The 23,296-nt window shown below is 39.9% G+C and overlaps 1 protein-coding gene across 1 annotated transcript in view; it reads right to left on the reverse strand.

Moving 5' to 3' along the window:
* AQR (aquarius intron-binding spliceosomal factor) overlaps window positions 1–23,296 on the reverse strand; it is a 102,133-nt gene that overhangs the window by 16,550 nt on the left and 62,287 nt on the right. The window contains exons 23-29 of the mRNA XM_034768924.1: window positions 17,921–18,031; window positions 15,783–15,892; window positions 12,159–12,294; window positions 11,280–11,489; window positions 10,127–10,264; window positions 8,715–8,786; window positions 6,939–7,126 (exon numbers count right to left, since the gene is read on the reverse strand). Coding sequence (XP_034624815.1) covers window positions 6,939–7,126; window positions 8,715–8,786; window positions 10,127–10,264; window positions 11,280–11,489; window positions 12,159–12,294; window positions 15,783–15,892; window positions 17,921–18,031 — 965 coding nt within the window. The remainder of the gene's footprint in view (window positions 1–6,938; window positions 7,127–8,714; window positions 8,787–10,126; window positions 10,265–11,279; window positions 11,490–12,158; window positions 12,295–15,782; window positions 15,893–17,920; window positions 18,032–23,296) is intronic.

Genomic DNA, 23,296 nt, shown 5'->3' on the forward strand with positions numbered 1-23,296 from the left:
TTCAGAAAAACAAAAACAAAAACAGTAAGAGGAGCTTGAACTCCTTCCTGGATCAGATTAAAAATATTTCTTAAGTGACATGCAAACCAGATAGATACAATCGTGTTTCTGTTTTTCTCATTACTATGCCTTGCTATTCAAAGGTTGCCTGGTATTTTTAATTTAAAGTTTTTTTGCTTCTTTTTCCACAGGAGGAAACTTGGGGTCTCACTTCTGTTTAATGGGAGGAATCTGGCAAGGTATTTGGAGGATGTGAATGGTGATATCGCACATGGCTGTAGTCTGAGCTACAATTCTCCCTTCCCTCAACTGAGGGGTATGAGATCATGGACATATCTTGCCACGGTCCTCTGGTAAAGAGTGACTTGAGGACCCGACATTCCCATTTTACAAATGGAGAATGGAGGCAGAGACACGCTAATATTAAAAAGTATTTTTAAGTCCTATTTTCAGAAGTGACAGACATTTAGGAGCCTAAGTCCCAATTAAAGTCAATGAATCTTATGCTGCTAAGTGCAAGTTACTTCTGAAAATAGGACTTAAAAAACACTTTTGAAAATTTTGCTGTAAGTAACCTCCCAAAGGTCGCACAGGAAGACTGTGGGGGAGCAGGAAATTAAACTCTGGTCTCTTGAATGCCAGGCTAATGCCCTAACCTTTGGATCATCCTTCCTTCTGAACCAAGCTCTTCCAAGTGCAAAAGACTGTATCTCTCTTACTGCAAATACTAGAGGCAGCTTGGGCACGTTCAATCCCCATGGATGAACCTATCTACCTTTATACAGAGCCACATGAAAACACTAAATTATTAGTAGATTAAATCTAATTTAATGATGACACTTGGGGGCCTTGAAAAGACCATGGTATAGGGAATTGAAAACTGTATCTCAGAAGGGGCAGACTGAGGAGGAGAAGCCAGTCTCAGAAATAAGGTAACATATGTTCCATTTTGGATTCGACTGCTCTCCCAGTCTGAGACATTTGGGATGAAACTGCAATAAGAAAAATTGGTAGGAAAGAAAGAAGAAGTGGGACAGAAGAAGAATGTTCTTCCACCTCCTCCTTTAAAATTAGTCTATTTTCAGTACACTGCTTAGAGCACCTTCCTGCCAAAGGATGTTTCTGCAAAGGAATGCAGGTCAAGCCTGTGGGGCTTTTATAAGCGTGTTGATAGATGACCAGGTGGCAGCTTTACAGATTTCCTTTGTGGTGGCCGATCCCCTTTCTGGACAGGATGTTACCATGAATGTGCTGAGGGGGCTCTTATCCCCTCTGGGATCAGTTTATCTGTAGCTGAAATACACTGCTGATACAGAACTTGATCCACCTAGCCAGGATTGGTTTAGATGCTTCAGACCCAGGTATGAAAATAAAAGAAAACAAAGATGTTTTCCTATATGGATAGGCTCCACTAACATACATTTTAGCATTTTAAATGCTTTTTCTTTTGGATATTGAGGCTTTGAGTAAAATGAATGCCTAGTGGATCTATCTATCCTGAGACTAGGATCTATTCCTGGCTTTGTCAAGGGACCGCTGGGTGATCTTGGACAAATGACTTCACCTCGATCAGTTTCTCCATCCATAACATGTGGATAACACTGACCTCCTGTGTAAAGCGCTTTAGAGAGCTAATGATGGAAAGCACTACGTAAGAGCTAGGTATTATTTTTATTAATAAGGCAGAATTATTTCCTGTCGGGTACCGAAGGAAGAAGTAATCTTGATACAAATTACTCTGGACAATGAACAACAGTGTTCGTCCTGTGGAAGATGCAGTAAGGCTAGTGTCTTCTGAGAGCAGAGATTTCAGAAACTCCTCTAGTTATTATTTATAAAATGGAAACACAAAGAGTTAGATGCCATAGAGGTTTGAATGCCTGGATCATGAAAACACAGTATTGTGTACAGATTCCAGGTAGGAAAAAATTTCCCTAATTGTTGGCTTGGGTAGTCATGCTGCACAAGAAAACTGTTACCATTAGGTATAGGAGACTTGGATGGGCTTGCATTTATTCTGCTGTTTAATGTTGAAACATGTAATGCAATAATGGAATGTGCTGGGCTAGGTCTAGCTCATGCTGTAAGACAGTGGTTTTCAACCATTTTTCATTTGTGGGCCTCTAAAAATTTTTGAAAGAAAGTGAATACCCCTTTGGAAATCTTAGATCCCCACATGTTGAAAATCACTGCTCTAAGAAAATCCAGGCTTCAGAGAGTTGATATATTTCTGTTTTGATACCAGTAAAAGGTTTTTTGTCTAGACTCTTGTAGGACAAACGGGTAAAAAAACCTGCACAAAGCTAGTAGACTCTATTATTTGGAGAAGTATCTAGTTTTGGACTTGCTGGTCAACTAACCAAGCTATCAGATTTAGTTAATCTAGATTGAGATGTGGCAGACAGAAGAGAAGATTCTGCCTGTAAGGAAGACTGAGCAGAGTAATAACTATGCATAAGACCAGAAGACCTAGGAGCAGCAGATAAAGATGGATGAGACTGTGACCCGAGACGCCTAGGGTAGCCCACACTGAAAATGCCAAGGTCAGGGCAGGCCGCAAAAAGGAGAGCAAATTGTACTTGTGAGTCTTAGCAGCATTGGTGAGTTTGCTGGCTTGTAAAGTCCCTGAGGAACACATCCAAAGCTTGGATGGATCTATCAGTCCTTTGTTCAAAACTTCAGTTTGTAGAGAAGATACTCCAGAGGTGAGAAGCAGGATTGAAGGCAAAATGGAAAAGATGCAGCTGCTTTTTTATATCCTTTGTCATGTGGCTTGTACATCCTCTGTCCCAAACATAAGTTCACAGCACATGGGCATGGAAAAGCTCTTGGAGTCCCCTGTCCACAAGCGTGTCCCTACATGTCATGCTGTCTCATAGGTGGAGCCCCGGGCTTCTCTCAATGGGTTCATTGTACCATGGGCCATCAAACAGGATAGATAGCACCTTCACAGATTGAGCACCTCCTAACTATGGGCTTGCACCCTTTGGTAGGCTATATCGTGATGGGAAAGGAAAGATGGAACAAAGGATTTGAAGGAGTTTGGTGGGTGGTACTATTTGGGGAACAAAATGTTAGGGAAATATTAGTTTCCAACCCCCACCCCCAAGGGAAAAAAGAGATGGGGGAAGGGATTTTGCCAACTATTGCCAACAAATCATTTTAAAGGTTAGCAATCTATAAGATTCAAGTGCTGCTATTTGTCCACCATATGCAAAGAATCTGGCAGAAGGGGAACACTCAACCCTGGAGCATCATGGAGAAGTCTGAATTGTTTCTCGCATTTTCAGAAAGGGAAGACTATCCCAAACATCTCCGACAAAGGGGAAATGGTCAATATCCAGAGAGACAGAATATTTAGAATAAGTAGCTTCCCATAAAGTGTCCATTACAATTAAAATCGGGGAGGTGAAGGGAAATGGGGTAGGATAAGTGAGAGCCTTGATCAGGAGTTGTTTGCATCAAAATGTAGGAATTCTTCAATCCTTTCATGCAAATTTGCTGGGAAGATGCAGAGCAACAGATGGCAAAATTTAACTTTATTTATCGTTTAGTTGCATTAGATACTCAAACATTATAATTTAAAAATGCAAATCTTCCTGAAAAATATTTCTAGTGAATATGCTCAGAAAACAAATATTCTGCAAAGCTTTTAATTTTTCAATAAATTTGTATAATGGAAAAATTAATTTCAAAAGTTCTCATTTATTATGTTCATTTTACTTTACGTTTTTAAAAAAGACTAACTAACTTAGACCTCCAACCCGATATAACGTGGTCCTCAGGAGCCAAAAAAATCTCACCATGTTATAGGTGAGACCACGTTATATCGGAGTAGGGAGAGGAACCGCTCCCCACCCCAGCTCACCTCCGCTCTGCCTCCGCCGCCGCTCAACTTCTCCCTCCCTCCTAGGCTTGCCACGCCAATCAGCTGTTTGGCCCGGCAAGCCTAGAAGGGGGGGAGGGGAGGGGGGAGGAGAAGCGGAGCTGCGGTGCGCTCGTGGGAGGAGGCAGAATGGAGGTGAGCTGGGGCGGGGGGGAGGGGGTCCCGGGGAGGGCCGCAGCAAGTAACGGGTGGGCGCAGAGGAACCGCTTGTGGTAACACGAATTTGGATATAATGCGGTAAAGCAACCCCATCCCCCGGAGCGCTGCTTTACCACGTTATATCCGAATTCGTGTTATATTGGACAGCATTATATCAGGGTAGAGGTGTATTTACTATTTTAAAATAGCAGAATTTTATAGTGCAACATTAGAATTAAAGTCTCACATGGCAGAAATTAAAAGTGCACTTACTGGTGGTCTTTTTCTTACAAAAATTTCAACAAAACATAGACCCTTTGCATATAGTTCTTTGCCTCTGTGCAATGTGGAAGACCTGAATTAGGGAGCAAACTTAAAACTGCAAGCACTCAAGCTCCAGAATCACTGTGGAAGTGCTCCTTTTAGCCAACCTGCAATCAGAACTGGTGCTAACTTTGGAGAAAGACACGGGGCCAGATCTTCAGCTGGTACAAAATGGCACAACTCCAATGGAGCTAATTTACATTAGCTTAAGATCTGGCCCAAAATGTCTGCCCTCAGGGATAGCCCTACAATAAAATGTACTGATATCCAACAAGAAGAAGAATTTGGAAAATAAAGAAGTCAATGGAGTAGGTGTTTACAATCCAATTAATGGATAAAGGGCAAGATATATTCCCAGTGAAACTCAAATGACTTCAGTGAAGTTGCACTATGTATCTATTTTAGTTATATATTGAGCAGAAATCATAATGTCCAGGTGCTGAAACAGAGTAAAGCAAGAGATGCTCAAAATCAAAGCAGATGCTACTCCTACCTAACTAGAGTTTGGTGGTTTGTTCTTGAATTTTATTCTATTAATTTAGCTTCTGTTATTGTGGACAGACAATTGTGAAAAGTGAGAGTTGCAGATTTTAGGGTTGGTACTCCAGATCACTGTTTGATCTCTTCTGGCAATATGTTCCACAGACAGAGATTCAGAACTGACTACCACCTAACTCAGTTCCCTAATGAGCACAGTGAACTTGGGACAGTTGTGGCTGGAGAAGATCCAAAGGTAGCTAAGTCGCATCCTGTTAAAGGATTTAGCAATTACCAGTACTCTGAACTGGAGCTAGAAACAAATGGGTACTATTGTGATACTTGGGCCTACAAATTTACCCTAATTGTAAGTTTAACTGTAAAAAGTAAGTGAAAGTTCATAAACTGTCACAATGTCCTGTTATATAAAATTTATAAGAAGGAGAGAGAAAGAATGAATTAACTTAAACAGAAAGGGTTTTACTGACACCACTCAAGGACAGTATTAAGATTATGACTGGTAAAGAAGAGGATTAGACAACTTGAAATCAATGACAGAAAATTAGTGTGTCAGAAATTAGGTTTATTGATAGACTAATGAGAGGATGGACTATTCCCGACACTCCCTTTAATAAACCCAAAAGACGACGACTTTTGGAAAAAGTTAGCAGAAGAAACAGCTGCCTGCCAACAACTGCAGCAGTGAGCTGCCACACCCATCATCTCCTAGGACCCCAGACCTTCTTCATCCTAATCCTGAGACCTCTAAGCAGACTGAGCCACAGGGAGGGAGCCAAATGACACCACCACTTCCCTTGGCTTTGGCTAAATCCTAACCATCACCTGGACAGGAGACTTTGTCACACACATACCCTCCCGTTTGTGTGTTCTTTTCTTTCCTAATCTTATTTCTTCTCTTTCCTACCCATCACCTTTTGCCTTCTGTCTAATAAGGGTCCGGCTTAGTTAAGCAGAACTACATATTTTGCATCACTCCTGTTAGTCTGTGACCAGAGAGAGGCAGCTAAAAACAATGCCCTAAACAGCCCTATGCTGGTACGAGTTTGCCAAGTCTTGGAGTGAATGATAAGACCATGTACGGTGCCAGTGTTGGTACAGCAGTGAGGTTGCCAGTGAGAGTCAACACCAGAAACAGAAGCTGCATTTTTCTGTCTTTGCTGTTCTTTTCTCTCCCTTCTTGTGTTTGTCGTCTTCTAGGAATCAGGATTGAACTTTAACAGCAGCAACAAAAACAGCTCATCTCATCTCAACTACTTTTCTCAATTTTCCCCAAAAAGGACAGTTATCTCCATGTAAGAGGCTGTAAAAAAAGGGGTTTTTCCCCTTGAAAAAAACTCTACAGCTAAAGGGAACAAAAGTTGTTGTTAAAATGAAAGCATTATTTAATACATTTCAAATGCTTTAACTGTTTTTCCTTCTTTTACGTATTTTTAAATAAACAGTTAAAAGAATTTTAAATAGTGTGTTTGCCATGGTACTAAGCAGACTGAGGTCTCTGTAAACTAAACCCTGAGCCTTGTTTAAAACGGTTTTATGTTGGACAGTTCCAAGGTCATGTTAACACCTTTGACTATTAAATGAATACAACAGGACCCACTGGAGGGTATGGAATACTGCTGTGATGTCCTCTTTAGGGCTAGTCATTCTCAGGCTCCTGAGGGTTGAGTTTAAGGTTGACCTTATTGATAGAATAAGCTTGAGAGTTACTGCACTCCAGCCCTGAAATGACAAATGTGTGAATCATGGATGCAAGGGAGAAATGGAATGTATTCTATGATAGCAGTATTATGAAAATATGAATAATCATGAATGCCTCCTATATTTAAGAGCTGAAGGCCATGTCATCATAATGTTACATGAAAGGTGCATTTTCCCTAGATTTGTAACATGATCTAGAATTTGATTTCAATGTTCTTGAAGTCTGGGCAATGTACCAGTTCCTTGGAAGGATACTTCCACCTCCACTAGCTGTTAAAGGGATAATGTCAGATCCATTTGGCCTGAATACTTAAGAAAGTAAGTTATTCAAAACCATATGTTTTTAACCTGGTACCCGGGAATAAGACCTCCTGACTTTTTTCCTTTATCTTACCTTGCTCTTGCTCTTCCTTGAGCATCCAAGTCAACAGTTGGCACCCCCACACGAACAAAGCGTGTAAAGAGAGACTGTTCCATGTTGGAGTATTTTTGAAAAGCCATGTTCTTAATGACAGGTGGCAACTGATGATGGTCACCAATCATAATCCATCGTTTTAGTCGGCTGAATCCATCTTGGGGATTCTATTAAACAATTAAAAAATTGCAGAATTAACCTGGGTTATCATATGCTCAGGCATTACCTTATTAAAATAATTCTAGTAAAGTAAGGGTCAAATTGGCTTTGTTATAAGCACTAATTTTCAATATTTAATATCATTTGTTTTTAAACTGCACTGAACTGCAAATGAAATGTTAGTCTAAAGCAGCGGTGGGCAACTTGAGGCCCACGGGCCGCATGCGGCTCGCAGGGTAATCCACTTGCAGGCCGCAAGACAGTTTGTTTACATTGACCGTCCACAGGAACAGCCGCCTGCAACTCCCAGTGGCCACGGTTCACCATTCCCGGCCAACGGGAACTGGGACCTGCGGGCAGCTGGGCCTGCGGACAGTCAATGTAAACAAACTGTCTCGCGGCCCACTGGCAGATTACTCTGACGGGCAGCGTGCGGCCCACAGGTCTAAAGGCATCTATTACTGCCCTTCCAATGTCTCCCATGTCCTGAAAAAAGGAGAGTTTAATATTTTATGCTAAATTGCTCATGTTTAATGAACATAACCAGATTAATTTATCCATTAACACAATAAGAGTTATAGCAAGAATGAATCTGACCCACTGCAATGATGATACAACAGAAGTAGTAATGCTCTATTACAGAGGGCAAAAGAAAGAATCATATGTACCTTCAGAAATTATGGATATGAGTTAAAGGAAACTGCAGAAGCAATACAACTGTGGTTTCTGCAAGCCTTATTGTGCTCCTAGTTTTTACCTTTGACAATACCTCCACTTAAAGGGAGGCTGCACGGGGCAGCCAATCAGGGCCCAATGATAGCTGCAGGGCAGAGCAGGGTAAGTTGGTGCTGGGAGCTCATGGACTGAGCACTGTCTCTCTAGAAAGCTGAGACACCTGCACCTTGGATAGGAAGGGGCACTGCAGTAAGGGGCAGTCAGGGCCAGCAACACCAGCTGCTGGGGGCCACTGCTCCAGCTGCCCTGAGGGCCACTGCCGGGGGCCGCTGACAGTGGCTGCTTCAGCCATCCCTGGGACTGCTGCTTGGGTAGTTCACAGGGCTAGCTGCACCAGCTACTGCTTGGGCAGTCCCCGGAGCCAGCTGTCCAGGGCCACTTGAGCAGCAGCCAGTGCGGCTGATGTGGGGCTGCCCGAGCAGCTGGCTGCAGAGCCGCTCCAGCAGTGGCCGATATGGCTGTCCCCACAGCCACCTGAGCAGCTGGCCCTTGAGCCAGCTGCTTGGGCAGCCCTGGGGTGAGCCACACCGGCCTCTGTGACTTCCGTGACTTCCACAACCTCCATGACAGACACGGAGCCCTACTCATAATGAAGAGAATTTATGAACTGATGGCCTGATCCTGAAAGTGCCAACTCTTCCAAACTCCTACTACTTCAATGGAAACTGCAGATACTCTGGAACTTTCAGTACTGGGCCCTGTTTTGAGGATGAAACAGATACACTTAAAATGATTTTGGCATCATGGGTGTAACAAGCAAATACTGTTCTCAAGAATGCATATCACACTTTCAGTCATTAGCAAAAACATACTGTTCAAGATTTGAGAGAGGAGTAATTTATTTTACAATGAAATTCTCACCTGCAAGAGGAGAGGTATAAAGGTTTCTATCTCCAGAATCTGAGCAGACTCTTCCATTAAGATGTTATCATACTGAAAGAGAAGGGAGAGAAGGGGGGGATTAAAGATTCTGGTCAATAAAAACATAAAAGAACAGAAACTGGAGTACATTTTTGATGGGAGAAGTTATTTCAAAACCACATATACAGACAGTTGAAATTAACTTTTCATAGACTTGTACCAAAGGAGCAGCAACATTTCTGTCTGAGAAGCATCCATGAGCATGAAGGCACATCTCCATTAAAACCTAAATAAATAAGTCCACATGTAGTCTTCTGTGACTAAAATCTCATTATCAGCATCAGCCTATAATGCTACTCAGTACTCAATCAACAAGGCTCTAGCATAAAATGAATGCTATGCCTACCTTTTCTTCCTTTTCAGAGGAAAGTATGGCTTGTATCAATGACAGAATAAGTTGAATACCAATCTTGTTATATTAAGTTTTTGATTTACTTTCCATTGGGTCCCTATCTTATTTTCTCTTTTTCTTTCTTGTTCGAGGAATAAGCCTTAAGCTCCTTCTTCCATTCATAATTCTGAAGATCCACTGGCTGGAAAGGGGGGGAAGACTTGCTGATGAAGACAGATTCACCAGGGAGACAAACAACTCCATTTCTTCTGTTTATCCTGCTCCATTCCATTACCCACATAATAGCCATATCTAGATTGGAGGTGGGGAGGACAGTCCTGCCCAGTCCCACCTCCAAACAGATCTGCCTGCCTTGGAAGAAGGACCAAACTCCAAAATCAAGCTAACATTTTTTTAAGTAAACCAATTTTGGTCTATAATTTATTCTCTCTTTAACTGAAATAGCTATACCAGTATAAAAACTGTGTGCTGACCAAACCTAAGTGAAAATGCAGCACTGATATTTACACTCTTCAATGGAATAAGCAAGTGCTGCTACATGAGCTTCTTCTTCAAATTGTTCATTATTTAGCTAAGCAACGTGTTAATAGGGTCCTATTTATTTCAGCTCTCCACCTGCTTTTATCTTGGCATGCAATCACGTCCTAATTTATCACAATAGTCTACTACTGCAGAAATTTACAATGGCTTCAAACAGAATGATATACATTTATGGAATGCATAAATAGTAAGAAAACAAGTCATGACCACATACAAACAAGCACACGGTTTCATATATGCAAGCAATATTCAAACTAACATCTTTATGCCTTTCAATACTCAAAATACCTTAAAGGATCTCAACTTGTACTTATATTGATTATTTTTCATTAAAAGGAAAATTAGGTAATTTAACAGATTAAAAATTGCAGTGAGTCAACATAATGGTCTGTTTACAATATAGGATTTTAATGCAGGAAAATATTTTAGATTAGCATATTGCCATTATTGGAATCATTACCTTGAAGCCTAATTCAACCAGGTCATGTCGTTTTAAGGCCGCATGAGTACAAGTCATTGCAATGATCTTTGCTTCTTTCACCAAGAGGTATTTGGATCTATCCAGGCCACTGCGGAGGAGTTCAAATGCCCTGAATTCCTACAGGAAGAGAAAAAAGCACTCAAGAATGAGAATACAAAATGATATTGCTTACAACAGAACTATGCACTCAAAAGCTATCTGACTTTACTCCTTCCATTCTTAACCAAAAAAGATATAGGTAAAAAGTACTAGATTCACCAGGGAGACAAACAACTCCATTTCTTCTGTTTATCCTGCTCCATTCCATTACCCACATAATAGCCATATCTACAACAATTTCATGTCTTAATTTCTTAGCTCTAACAAAACACAGCTGTGAAATATAAACAAAATTTCAAAAGGACCTGTAAAAATACACCCACAAAAAACTGGAACACCTATTTGTGTCTGCAAATTAAAACTTACACACATACAAAATTGCCTGATAGTCTGAGGACACATTCATTTTTAGAAAACTTGCTTTCAACTGTTCGCTCTTTTTTTGATCATTGTTTTTTATTGCTTCACAGGATCAAATTTAGAGATTAAAACTATCTGAGCCTAATTTTCTAAAGTCACCAAATACACTGACTAGATCAGTGACTCTCAAACATTCTTAGACTACTGTACCCCTTTCAGAAGTCTGATTTGGCTTGCGTATCCCCAAGTTTCACCTCATTTAAAAACTACTTGCTTACAAAATCAGACATAAATATACAAGTGTCACAGCATGCTATTAAAAAATTACTTACTTTCTCATTTTTACCATATAATTATAAAATAAATCGATTTGAATATAAATATTGTACTTACATTTCAATGTATAGTATATACATATAAAAAAGTCATTGTATGAAATTTTAGTTTGTACTGACTTTGCTAGTGCCTTTTATGAAGCCTGTTGTAAAACTAGACAAATATTTAGAGGAGTTGATGTACTCCATGGAAGACCTCTGCATACCCCAAGATGTATGCATACCCCTGGTTGAGAACCGCTGGTCTAGATTTCCTTTTATACTATCTGGTTTAAAAAATGCCCCCTCAAATAAATAATTCCAAAAATTCCAGTAAACTGAAATTTTACAAATCTTACCTCAAGTTGAGTGAATATTTTCTTAATATGTCTGAAACACCCTTCAGCAATTTCCATGTCCTCTTCATAAGATTTGCCTTTAAAAATTGGTTGAGGGGCATTTGCAAAATACTGGTGAAAAGGGAAGAAACTAGAGACATCTGCAACATCAGGAAGCTTGCCACCTTTAACTTTCACTTTGCTAATATACTCCTCCCAACGAGACATTACCTGCAAAAAACAAAAGTGTCATGATGGTGTATATATTTTTCTATTCAACGGGCTTTTTTTAAACCTTAGGCTACCTATTTTTATTTAGTACATATTTGCATAAAAATCACAGGTTTATATTTGGTTTTCAACATGATTTCATAAAAATAATTTACAAATATATTCAAAGGAGAGAAATTGCATTTCTTTCGTAAGACTAAATTATCTCTGAAACAGATAAATTACTATTTTGATGTTGTACTCTAGCATAAAAATCAAATGTAAAGTGAATTTCCAGTTGTGTGTACCCTTTGTTTTCCTTCATTTAGTTATCTAACAAAAGCAAAAGCGAGTTACTGCTTTGAGATCTATCATCAAGAGCATGAAGAAATTTGCTGAGATTGTCATATCTGAAAAGGAAAATCCAGATCAGAAACGTTGCCAAGAGTTGTACAAAAAAGCAAGAATGCTGGCCTTTCAATTTGAGTCATCAGGCATAGAGTTAAAAACCAATAGCAACACAAACAAGTAACATTATAATTATAGCTTCAGTTGCTGTCTACATTTTGAGCCACCAAACAAACCATTTCTTTAGACTCAATTCTGAGAAATTCACTCCAATATCCACATTGTGCTTTATAACATAGGGAGGTCCAAATCTGCTCTTTGGAAAAATATTTAATCTCTTACTTGGTATAAGAAGAAGTGGCCAGCTGTTTCACAAGTATAAGAAACATCTCCTGGGACTCCCAGGCTCTCCTGTAATTGTCCAACCTCCCGTAGAAGCTCTAGTCTTCGACCCAGGACATAATTAACTCTTCCATACCTACAGAATGGATGTAATGTGATGCAAAGAATTATGTATTCTGAGTTTCTTTCTCAGCTGAAATGAATTTTGCTGAATACCAATACTTGGATGTCGCAAAAATAACTACACAGAACAAGCACTGGCCTTTTCTAGTTACCAATAAAAACAGAACAAAAAACTGCTAACTGCCAACTGTTACTATATAGGGGGCATAGAAGTACTATATCTAGATAGTACTTCTATGCCCCCTCTAACCACAGAATCAAAGTGCCTCAAACATATTCCTGTGAGGAAGGGAAGAATTATCCAAATTTTACATGTGGGGAACTGAGGCAGAGAGATTCAGCAACCTGCCCAGAGTCATACAGGAAGTCTGTGGCAGAACTAGAAATTTCACCAGTAATTTCCGAGTCTCACTCACACAAACCATGCTTCCTTATGTGAACACCAAAGCTCTCTGTGGTTAATCTTCCATAATGCAGCCCCAGCATTCTTAGAAGCACTTCTGTGTCCATCCTCTAATGGCCACACTCTAGACAGGTGATTGGACCCACTTGCGGGGGTAAGAGGGATACCTTCTGTCTGTGCTCAGAGTGTTCATTTTACCCTATTCAAATTCAGAATTGTTTCCTTTGCACAGTCAGTTTTCCCAGTTTAAGTCTTTCACACAACAATGGGAGAGAAAAAAATTAAACAAAATAAGAAAATGTGACTAAAACCATAACAAATGGCATAGGAAATCAGGGGTGGCAATAGTATGTGATACTATTTTAACTTTTTCCCCTCCCACCCAATTATATTGACACCACCCCTAAAGGTCAAAACAAAAATGTGTTACTGAGCTTAATGAGTTTTCCATACGTGTGCTTTTAAAATATTATTTCTGAATGTGAGAAAAGGATAATTTTGAAAGACAGTAAAAGCTCCTAACAAAACATTTATAAATGCAAGTTTTTTCTTATAATGACTAAAAATGGAACCTCCTAGAACTCATGATTATTTCTATTTTCTTATTTATCAAAAAACAGGGTAGCTGAAGCTGGAAATTTGAATACTAGAAGTTACAGAACTGAAAAGAGCATTATTTTACAACTGAAGCAACGAAATTACTTTTCCATTAGCCATAATCAAATATGCTTTCTGGAGTGTTAAAAACAAAATCCAGCCTCCAGAGTTACAAGTGGCCACAACCAGATTTTTCACTAAAAAGAAAAAAAAATGTTCTGATTCATCACAATTCATGTCATGTGCCTAGTTTTGTTTAATTAATATGTAAAATAGCATTCACACAGGGCTATAACCACCTTTCATATGTTAAAAAGACAATTGTACTGGTATGAAGAATGAACCCAGGAACGACCCAAACACCAGAGAGTAATCAGTCAGAAAAAAACGAACGTAAGAATGGCCGTACCGGGTCAGACGAAAGGTCCATCTAGCCCAGTATCCTGTCTACCGACAGTGGCCAATGCCAGGTGCCCCAGAGGGAGTGGACCTAACAGGCAATGATCAAGTGATCTCTCTCCTGCGATCCATCTCCATCCTCTGACAAACAGAGGCTAGGGACACCATTCCTTACCCATCTTGGATTTGGCAATTAATGGACTTAACCACCATTAATTTATCCAGTTCTCTTTTAAACACTGTTATAATCCTAGCCTTCACAATCTCCTCAGGTAAGGAGTTCCACAAGTTGACTGTGCGCTGCGAGAAGAAGAACTTCCTTGTATTTGTTTTAAACCTGCTGCCTATTAATTTCATTTGGTGACCCCTAGTTCTTGTATTATAGGAGTAAGTAAATAATTTTTCCTTATCCACTTTCTCCACATCACTCATGATTTTATATACCTCTATCATATTCCCCCTTAGTCTCCTCTTTTCCAAGCTGAAGAGTACTAGCCTCTTTAACCTCCCCTCATATGGGACCTGTTCCAAACCCCGAATCATTTTAGTTGCCCTTTTCTAAACCTTTTCTAGTGCCAGTATATCTTTTTTGAGATGAGGAGACCACAACTGTACACAGTATTCGAGATGTGGGCGTCCCATTGATTTATATAAGGGCAATAATATATTCTCAGTCTTATTCTCTATCCCCTTTTTACCAACCACCCCAAATCCTTCTCTCCTGCCCCAAACAGCATTACTCAGCATATTGTTTTCTCCCCCAAAAACCAAGGCATAGAGCAGTAGGTTTGCAGCAAGACCTGAAGGTCAACAGTCTTGGATTATTTTGTAGAGGGAAATGTTAATGTATTATGTAAATTACTGGGTGTTAATATTTGTCTGAGGTGTTACTGTAGCCAAGTTGGTCTCAGGATATCAGAAACACAAGGTGGGTGAGGTAAATCAAGATACTGTCAAAATAATCCAGTACTTGTTCACTTTAATTATTTTCCAATGCAAGCCTCTGATCCTACAAACATTTACTAACATGTGTAGCTCCAATGAAGTCAGTGGGACTACTCAGACCTAAAATTAAGCATGAGAGTATTTACAAGAACAGGGCTTACCATCTGTACAAAAGTTAAGCTGAAGAACTGAAATCTTCATGAAATATGTATAATTGTTAATCATGGACACATTCTTCAAAATTTATTATTTACCATTAGAGTACAAGCTCTTTAGTTTAAATGGGTGTTAAAAAAATGCTTTAAAAGGAACTATTGTAAGCAATTCTGTAAAATAATTACAAGCAGAAGGCATCTGAGTTTGAAATTTCAGCCATTCTATAATATGCAATATTCAGCATACTGCAAGTTAAAATAACATGAATAGCTGCAAAGAGATTTGAAATTGCAAAGGGTGCATTATTTTAGCCTTCAATTTGCATTTCATTAAATAAAAACTCCATAAAATGTTTACATGCTTAAAATATATTTACAAGTTCAAACATCTGGATGAAGACAGGTGAATACACAACTGCCTTGGTGTGTATAAAAATAGAAAAAAAAGTGCAGTTTTTTTAACCTAACTGGCTAAATTGAAAAAAGAAGAATTAGCTAACAAACTATACTGAAAATAAAAGCCACACTCAGGGCTTTAAGGGTATGTCTACACTGCAATTAAAAACCCACAACTGGCCTGGCCTTGGGCTAAGGTGCTGTTTAGCTGCAATGTAGATGTTTGGGCTCTGGCTGCAGCCTGAGCTCTGGGATCAACCCACTTCACAGCCTGAGCTCTGGGACCATCCCACCTCACAGATCCTAGACCTCAGGCTCCAGCCCAAGCCCGAATGTACGGCAATTAAGCAGCTCCATAGCCCGAGCCCTGCAAGCCCCAGATAGCGGACATGGACCGGTCAAAGATGTTTAACTGCAGTGTAGACATACCCTAAGTTACAGTTGCAGTGACACTATGTTAGGACATAATTTTATGGGAAAGGAAGCATGAGTCTAAGCAAACTGCCCCTTGTTTATTACCAATGAAAGTAGGAGTTTAAACATACACTTGCCATGTTTACACAAATTAGCTTATCATTAGCACCTTCCTCTTGCCCATCAGCTCACCTGCTGAAATCTTTCTCTGTCTCCAATTCCTCCTCTCCGTGACCGAGACGCAGGAGGTGGCGCTCATCAATGTCTAATGCCATGATTTTCTCAAACAGCTGGTTCAAGGCCTAGAGATTGACAAGAACAGGAGAGAAGGTAATTTTTAGAAGTTCAGAGGCTCTTGCAGGGAAAACTGAAGATTTACTATTGAGCATGCTAGAAAAGGATGCCTAGTTTGGTAAGAACTGGAATCAAAGCAAACATGAAGGTAACACTTAAATTAGAGCTCTTAATCTTGGAGAAGAAAAGAAGTCAGTCTACTGATACTGCTGCCTTTACATGCTATAGAAACACAGTAAAAAAAAAAAAAAAACATTCACCTCTACTTCAAGCCTCTGCTTAAAAAAATTGGCTATCAGTTTACAAAACTGTTTCAAGTACTAGACTTCTTAGCATCCAATTATTATTTGCTATGAAGGCAACAAGTCATGAAGAAATCACACCCGAACCAAATTTTATCCATTTACCATTTATTGTACATGCCTTCCTAAAATTCCCCTGTAGTTTCAACTGGATAGAATATACTTCACTTTCTGTCTTAAACAGTTATAGAGTAGTGCTGTTCATAGGCTTTCACCTCAGGTATGGCTTCATTTCACTGATAACTAAAAGGAATCCCTGTATATAGAAGTTTGCAAACACTAGTCTAGGTAGTGCAGGTAATGAACTCCCGAAGGCTTAGCTCTCCCATCACCCTTTGCTTCATCAAAAGCAGGACTGCTTCAGACAGAAGCCACTGTACCAACACAGCCTGGATACCACTATCCCAGATTATAGCCAATCAACAGAAGGGTGGGGAGAGCTATAGGTCAACTGCATGGCTGCTTATATTTGTTTTAATGGAAGATGCAGAAGTAGTTGCTCTCTTGTTGTGCCAATTAGAATGCCAGTAGAGGAGTGAAGTGGGATGTGGAGAAAGTTACTTAGAGAGACTGGGAGGTATGTACTAAGAATGGCTGAACTCCCCCAGATGATGATAATGTTACATGGCCTAATGACTGATCTGAGCAAAGGGGCAAGCAGAATTAGTGGTTTTATAATGCCTGAAGTGAGAGGAGGGTGCTAAGTAGGGCCTAAGGACACTTTCTGACTTTAAGAAAATGATAAGAAATGCAAGGTGTAATCTATGGCCAGTGATGAATAACTAACTATAACTATAGGTTTCAGAGTAGGAGTACTTGTGGCACCTTAGAGACTAACTATAACTACATAACTATATATATTATATACATACACACACACACACGGTGGATGGGTTAAAGGTGCATCTCTGGACTGCTGTAGCGGTAGGTTTTCCTGATCACATTTGAGATGAGCAGATGAGGGAGACAATTAGATTTCTTGACTACATAATAATAGGAAAGGTAATTAGGTCTCTATGGCCTGTGATGAGATGGTGGATGTAGGGAGATGTTGTGTCTGGTCTTTATGTGAAAGACAAGGCAAGTGTTATAGGCCTGGATTCTATCAAAAAAGTTGCACATGTGTAACTAAATTGATCTAGTCACACAGTGCAAACCTTAATATAGATACACTTAAATGAGTTTAGCTTTGCCCAAATTAACCTAAACTGACTTAAATAAGGATTAAACCGATTTAAGTGTGTCTATGTTTGGGTTTGCACTGATATAGCTGGATGAATTTTATATTAATTTAGTAACACTAGTGCATTTTGCCTGATATCTGAAAACCCATAGTATCTGGCTTGTCAAAGGAAGTTGGACTGGGATGGTGGTTCAGTGGTAAATGCAAAATTGAGATGTTATTCTGTAGTCCCGATAGGGCGACTGGGGCTATAATAGGTATTTCAGATATAGCAGAAGCAGAAAAGTCCCATACATTTAACAGGAGAACAATATGTAACTTCTTGGATTTCCACCCTAATCACTTAAATGTCCTAAACAGAAAATGCATCTGATAACATACATCAGAACATTTTAAATTTTGATTTCACCGTAACTTCCAAATCTGTTTTTACCTAGTTTAAGACTCCACAGAAACCTGTTCAAGTCCACATCAATGAAAATAACTATACTATTCAAGCCACATAAAATAGAGCAGTACAAGAAAGTGTCATACAGAAGTTGTTCATTTACCTGGTTGGAATGTGTAACTATCAAGGTTCTCTGTTCTGGGAAATTATGATAGAGATTGGATATTATCTGCACAGCCACATCAGTTTTACCTGTACCAGGTGGGCCCACTACCTACAAAATGGAAAAAAGAACAAGTATAGATGTGAAGTAATTTGTAACATATGACAACTATATAGTTGGAAGAATAAGAAGTTATTACGAGTTGGGTAGAACAAGATGGTTTGCCAGGAAGTATCTTTATTTTGACAAAGCATTGACTTAGGAAGCTGATAAAATTCTACTCTAAATTGCTCCATTCATTGTCAATTGTGTGTAATTTGTTACTTCTTTCTGTGGACTCCAGACATAAATACAACAAGATGCAGTGGAAAATGTAGCCCTGTGCTAATGCAGAATCCTGTGCAATGGGAATATACCTGACAGTATAGACAAACTGCTGACTCTGATTCCGTGGTGCACAATCTGAAACCAGTAGGCTGTGACCACTGCTTAATTTGTACCTGGGCTTGCCAGGGCTGAACCCTGGCATCTCTAGGGTTGGCAGTTCATTGCTCCAGCACCACTGTGCTTGCTGCATCAGTTATAAATGTAAAAAAATTGCTTGCACCCCGGCACCTCTTTCATTACAAATTAAGCACTGGCTGTCACTGAAACTTCCTCATACATGTAGCAAGAGGCTGGGGAACCTCAAACACTAGTGAGACATGGGGCAACACAGAAAGGCAAGAAAGAGCAGAGACTTAAATATCATAGATCAGAAAGGAGGAGTGGGACAGATTCATAGGTTGGGTGCTAGCTTGATGAGGCCCTGCCCTTTTAATTTACAATATAGATCTGTTGCGTTTTACTCTGGGGTTACGTTCCACAGTCAGCGTGTAAAGCGAAAATCGCGTATAGTCAAAATTACATTGAGTGTAATGGCGGGCAGAATCGCCGCACTACAGGTACAGTATTAAAATTGTTATTTTTCTCTTTTTTTGTTTTTGTTTTTGGCGACCACGTAAAGCTGAAATCGCGCATGTTAAATGCGCGAAAGATGCGACAGATCTGTAGGTCCCTGCAAAATCTAAGACTGTCCCTGGTGACATTATCAATATATCTGAGATTAATACATTTATAAGAAACTGCACAGAATTTAACATTAATAAATATATTATAACTCCGCATCTCAGTTACAATTCTTCATATTAAAAGTTTGGTTTTGAAATTCAAACATTATATTTCACTCCATGCTGCCTACTTACGATTATAAATACAGTATTTTCATTTTTATTCACGTGATTTAGTTACCACTGATGTAGCTGCATTATCCTTAATACCATTGCTTTTTGAAACATATGTATTTAAAAGCAGTTAAACCATCTGTCTCTGTCTATCCAGGTTCTTATATTCACATCTGTCACAAATATATTTTAATTTGCTTTACATACCCAAACTCAGTAGAGCTGCCAAATGCTATCCTTGAACCTGAGGGAGCTAATGTGAGGAATACTCTGGAAGAGTTCTGTGGAGACTGTGCACCTCACATTTGCATCCTGGAGCCATCAGATTCACCCCTAAATACTGAAGCAAATTAACTTTCTCTACACCTAACATTTTAAATATAAGCAAAAATCCAACTTGAGTAAGGTTTCTAAATATTATGGACAATCTCAAATTGTAGTATTTTGAAGAGAGTTAAGAAATACAGCACACATCAGATTACAATGTCACAAGAACCTACATATGACATTTCAACCAATACGGGCCAAGTCTTGCTTGCCTCCTTCAGATAAGCAGTCCTATGGACATGTAATTTGGACTCCTCATATAAGGACATCAGGATCACACCTTATTACCATAAATAAGCACAATATACTCAACAGCGGTTCATCTTATTTATCATAACTGGAATGAAAATATGGGTTCATACTGTAAAACAAATTGGAAAGAGACAGGCTCAAACAGCTGCCAAAAAAACCCCCCAAAAAACCAAAAAAAGATCTTGTGGGCTCAAGCAAGTAAAAATTGCAAGAGGCTTGTTATTTAAGAAATGCTCATTTTAAGTGTCATTTTTCCCATTATGTCTAAGAGAATGCTCTCTGAAATCAGAGAAGATATTTTTAAACTGAAAATAAGTGATAAGCAAAATATAGCCAAAACTTCACACGATTTCTCTCAGTAGTTATTTTTTTCCTTATGGACTGCTGGAACTAAACACTATTAGCTACTTCAATATATCCCTAAAAGCCTTCAAATAAAAATATGCAGATGGTACTTCATAATACATTGTGCTTATATTGGAAAAGTTATTCTTACTGATTCATCAAAGATTAAATTATATTAATTAACAGCGCATAATACTAGATTTAAAAAAACAAGATTGAAACAAAGAGCTACATCACCTAGAGTTTCCCCCCCCCCATGTATTTTATGTGTTGATTATATATTACAAAATGGCAATAAAGATTTTAATTTACTAGTCATCTTTCCAGCTGACAAGTAGGGAATACTGGTATGAAAGGAGACTCCCATACACAAATGTGTGTATTCTTAGCCAAACGCTATAATTATTAAAAAGCCAGCAGTTCAAATCAATGGGCTTGTTCCAGAAAAAGTCATTATTAACTAAGCTATTTTTAATCACTTATCACTAGTGAATTTTACTGTTGCCCAAAAACTATCTGACATGGAAAATGTCTTTTTTCATTTTAAAAGAATCCCTCAGGAACTGCAGATATAGTCTAACTATAAGCCATTTATTTATCATCATTCACAGGGTCGTCATTTGTCTTACGGCAAACTAAGTTGTTAACCAATCCTACAGCCTTTACTTGGGTGAGTAGCTCCACTGATTTCAGTGGGCCTACTTACGTGAGTAAAGACTGCAAAATCAGTCCATGAAAATGAACTTAACTGTATCTGGAGATTCTTCAAGATGTATGGTCCCTATCTGTATGCCACACAAGGGCACCATGCACCCGAGTCCAGAGATTTTTAGTAGTATCCACTGGTCTGCATGTGCACAGTTGATCTCCTCATGCTCCAAACCAAGAGTATAAAGGGCAGTATGACTGGTGCATCTCCAGTTCCTTTTCTTACAATGAATCTGATTATGATCCTCAGGTAATGGACTACAGACAGGGACCACACATACATCGAAGAACTTCCAATTATAGGTTTTGGAAAAAATAGCAATAAGTAGATGGTTTGATTCATGTGAAACTCTGAAATTACTTTAGGGATGAATTTTGGGTGGAGGAGAAGAGAGACCTGTTCTTTATGAATGATGATTCACGGCAGATCTGCCATGAGTGCTCCCAGCTCACTTACCATCTTGGCTGATGTGATGGTGAAGGCCACTTTCATTGAGAGATAGGACATAGAACATGTGACTAATGGTTCGAAGGGAGCTTTGGTGAGAACTGAAAGGACAAGACAGATCCCACTGTGGTGTTGGTTTCACCTCTAGTGGGGAAGTTCTAACAAGTGCCTTCGGGAATCAAGTCATCGTAGGATGGGTAAAGACAGTATGGGCCTCGATTAGAGGATGAAAGATGGACACACCAGGAACTGACAAAGGCTCAATGTCTTATAGGTAGGTAGATAGTCTACTGGGATTCCTTGTATTCTAGACTATGGAACTAACCGGCATTGACTTGACCAAAAGGAGAAACATTTCCATTTGGCCAGACAACATTTCCCAGTAGACTCTTGCCTGCTTTGGTTGAGACTGGACTGAACCAGCACTGAACATGAGCACTCTATGTCAGATGCCCATCCAAATACCAGGCCTTAAGCTAAAAAGGTCCTGGGTTGGTATGCTGGATTGTATCATTGTATTGTGTCAGCAGATCTGAAAATGATCAGATGTGAATTGGTTGAAATTTCTCTGGCGGCCAAAGAACAAAACTGTTTCAGCCAGTTGAGTGCGATGAAGATGACCCGAGCCATGTCATGATGGATCTTTTGCAGGACTTGTGGTATTAGTGGAATGGGAGGGAAGGCATATCTGAGATAGTCCATCCAGGATAGTAGCAGGGCATCAATCACCCTTCAAGCTGTGGCCCAGAGCTGCTCTGGAGAAGTACAGAGGTAGTTTCTTGTTCTCCAGGGATGCAAAGAGATCCCAAGATGGTGTTCCCCACTGAGTGAAGATGCCATTCAGAACAGAACCATGTATCTCCCATTCATGGTGTGTGGAAAAATGGTCTGTTGAGCTTGTCTTGCTAGGGAGTTCTGCACCTGTTAGGTATGCTGCCAAGAGGGTTATAGGTTTTATGATATACCAGTTCCAGTGGCTGACTCACTCTATACACAGAGGAAGGCACATGGTGGGCATGTGTACTCATATATGGAATACACATAGGGACCATCACTCAAAGAAAAAACGGTTGCCTACCTTTTCATAACGGTTGTTCTTTGAGATGTGTTGCTCCTGTCCATTCCATTCTAGGTGTGTGTGCGCCCACATATGCAGTTGTCGGAGATTTTTGCCTTAGAGGTATCCATAGGGTCAGCAGTGGCGCCCCCTTGAGTGCTGCGCTCATCCGTCAGTAGGGCCGGCGGCACCTGATATACTGATGCATCAGTGCGGCACTTGAGGGGGCACCACTGCTGACCCTACGAATACTGCTAATGCAAAAATCTCAGACGACCGCGTACGTTCACACACCTAGAATGGAATGGATATGAGCAACACGTCTCAAAGAACAACAGTTACGAAAAGATAGGTAACCAGTATTTCTTCGAGTACTACCTCATGTCAATTCCATTCTAGGTGACTCACAAGCAGTGTCAATGGAGATGGGCTTGGAGTTCACAGTCTTGCAGCTCTGCTCTGCCAAAGCCAGCATCGTCCTGGGCCTGCTGGGTAAGTGCATAATGGAATGTAAACGTTTAGACAGACGACCAGCTAGCAACTCTCCAGATCTCTTGGATTGGAACCTGAGCCAAGAAGACCGCTGATGAGGCTCGCGCTCTAGTTGAGTGCATCTTGACTATCGTCGGTGGAGGCACTTTCGCCTGTTCATAGAAGTACTGGATGCAGGCTGCGATCCAGGATGAAATCCTTTGAGCAGACACTGAGCAACCTTTCATCCTATCTGCCACCGCAACAATAGCTGCATTGACTTGCGAAACGGCTTTGTCCTGTTGATATAGAAGGCCAGTGCCCTCCGGACGTCCAAGGAATGCAAGTTGTGTTCCACTTCGGATTTATGGAGCTTTGGGAAGACCGCCAGTAAGTATATGTCCTGGTCAGTATGAAACTGAGAAACTACATTAGACAGGAACGCCAGGTGTCGCCACAACTGGACCTTATCTTTGTAGAATACTGTATAGGGCAGTTCTGAAGTAGGTGCCCTGATCTCAGACACACTGCGGGCAGACGTAACC

Source organism: Trachemys scripta, chromosome 4, assembly GCF_013100865.1.
Source record: "Trachemys scripta elegans isolate TJP31775 chromosome 4, CAS_Tse_1.0, whole genome shotgun sequence".
Taxonomy (NCBI): domain Eukaryota; kingdom Metazoa; phylum Chordata; order Testudines; family Emydidae; genus Trachemys; species Trachemys scripta.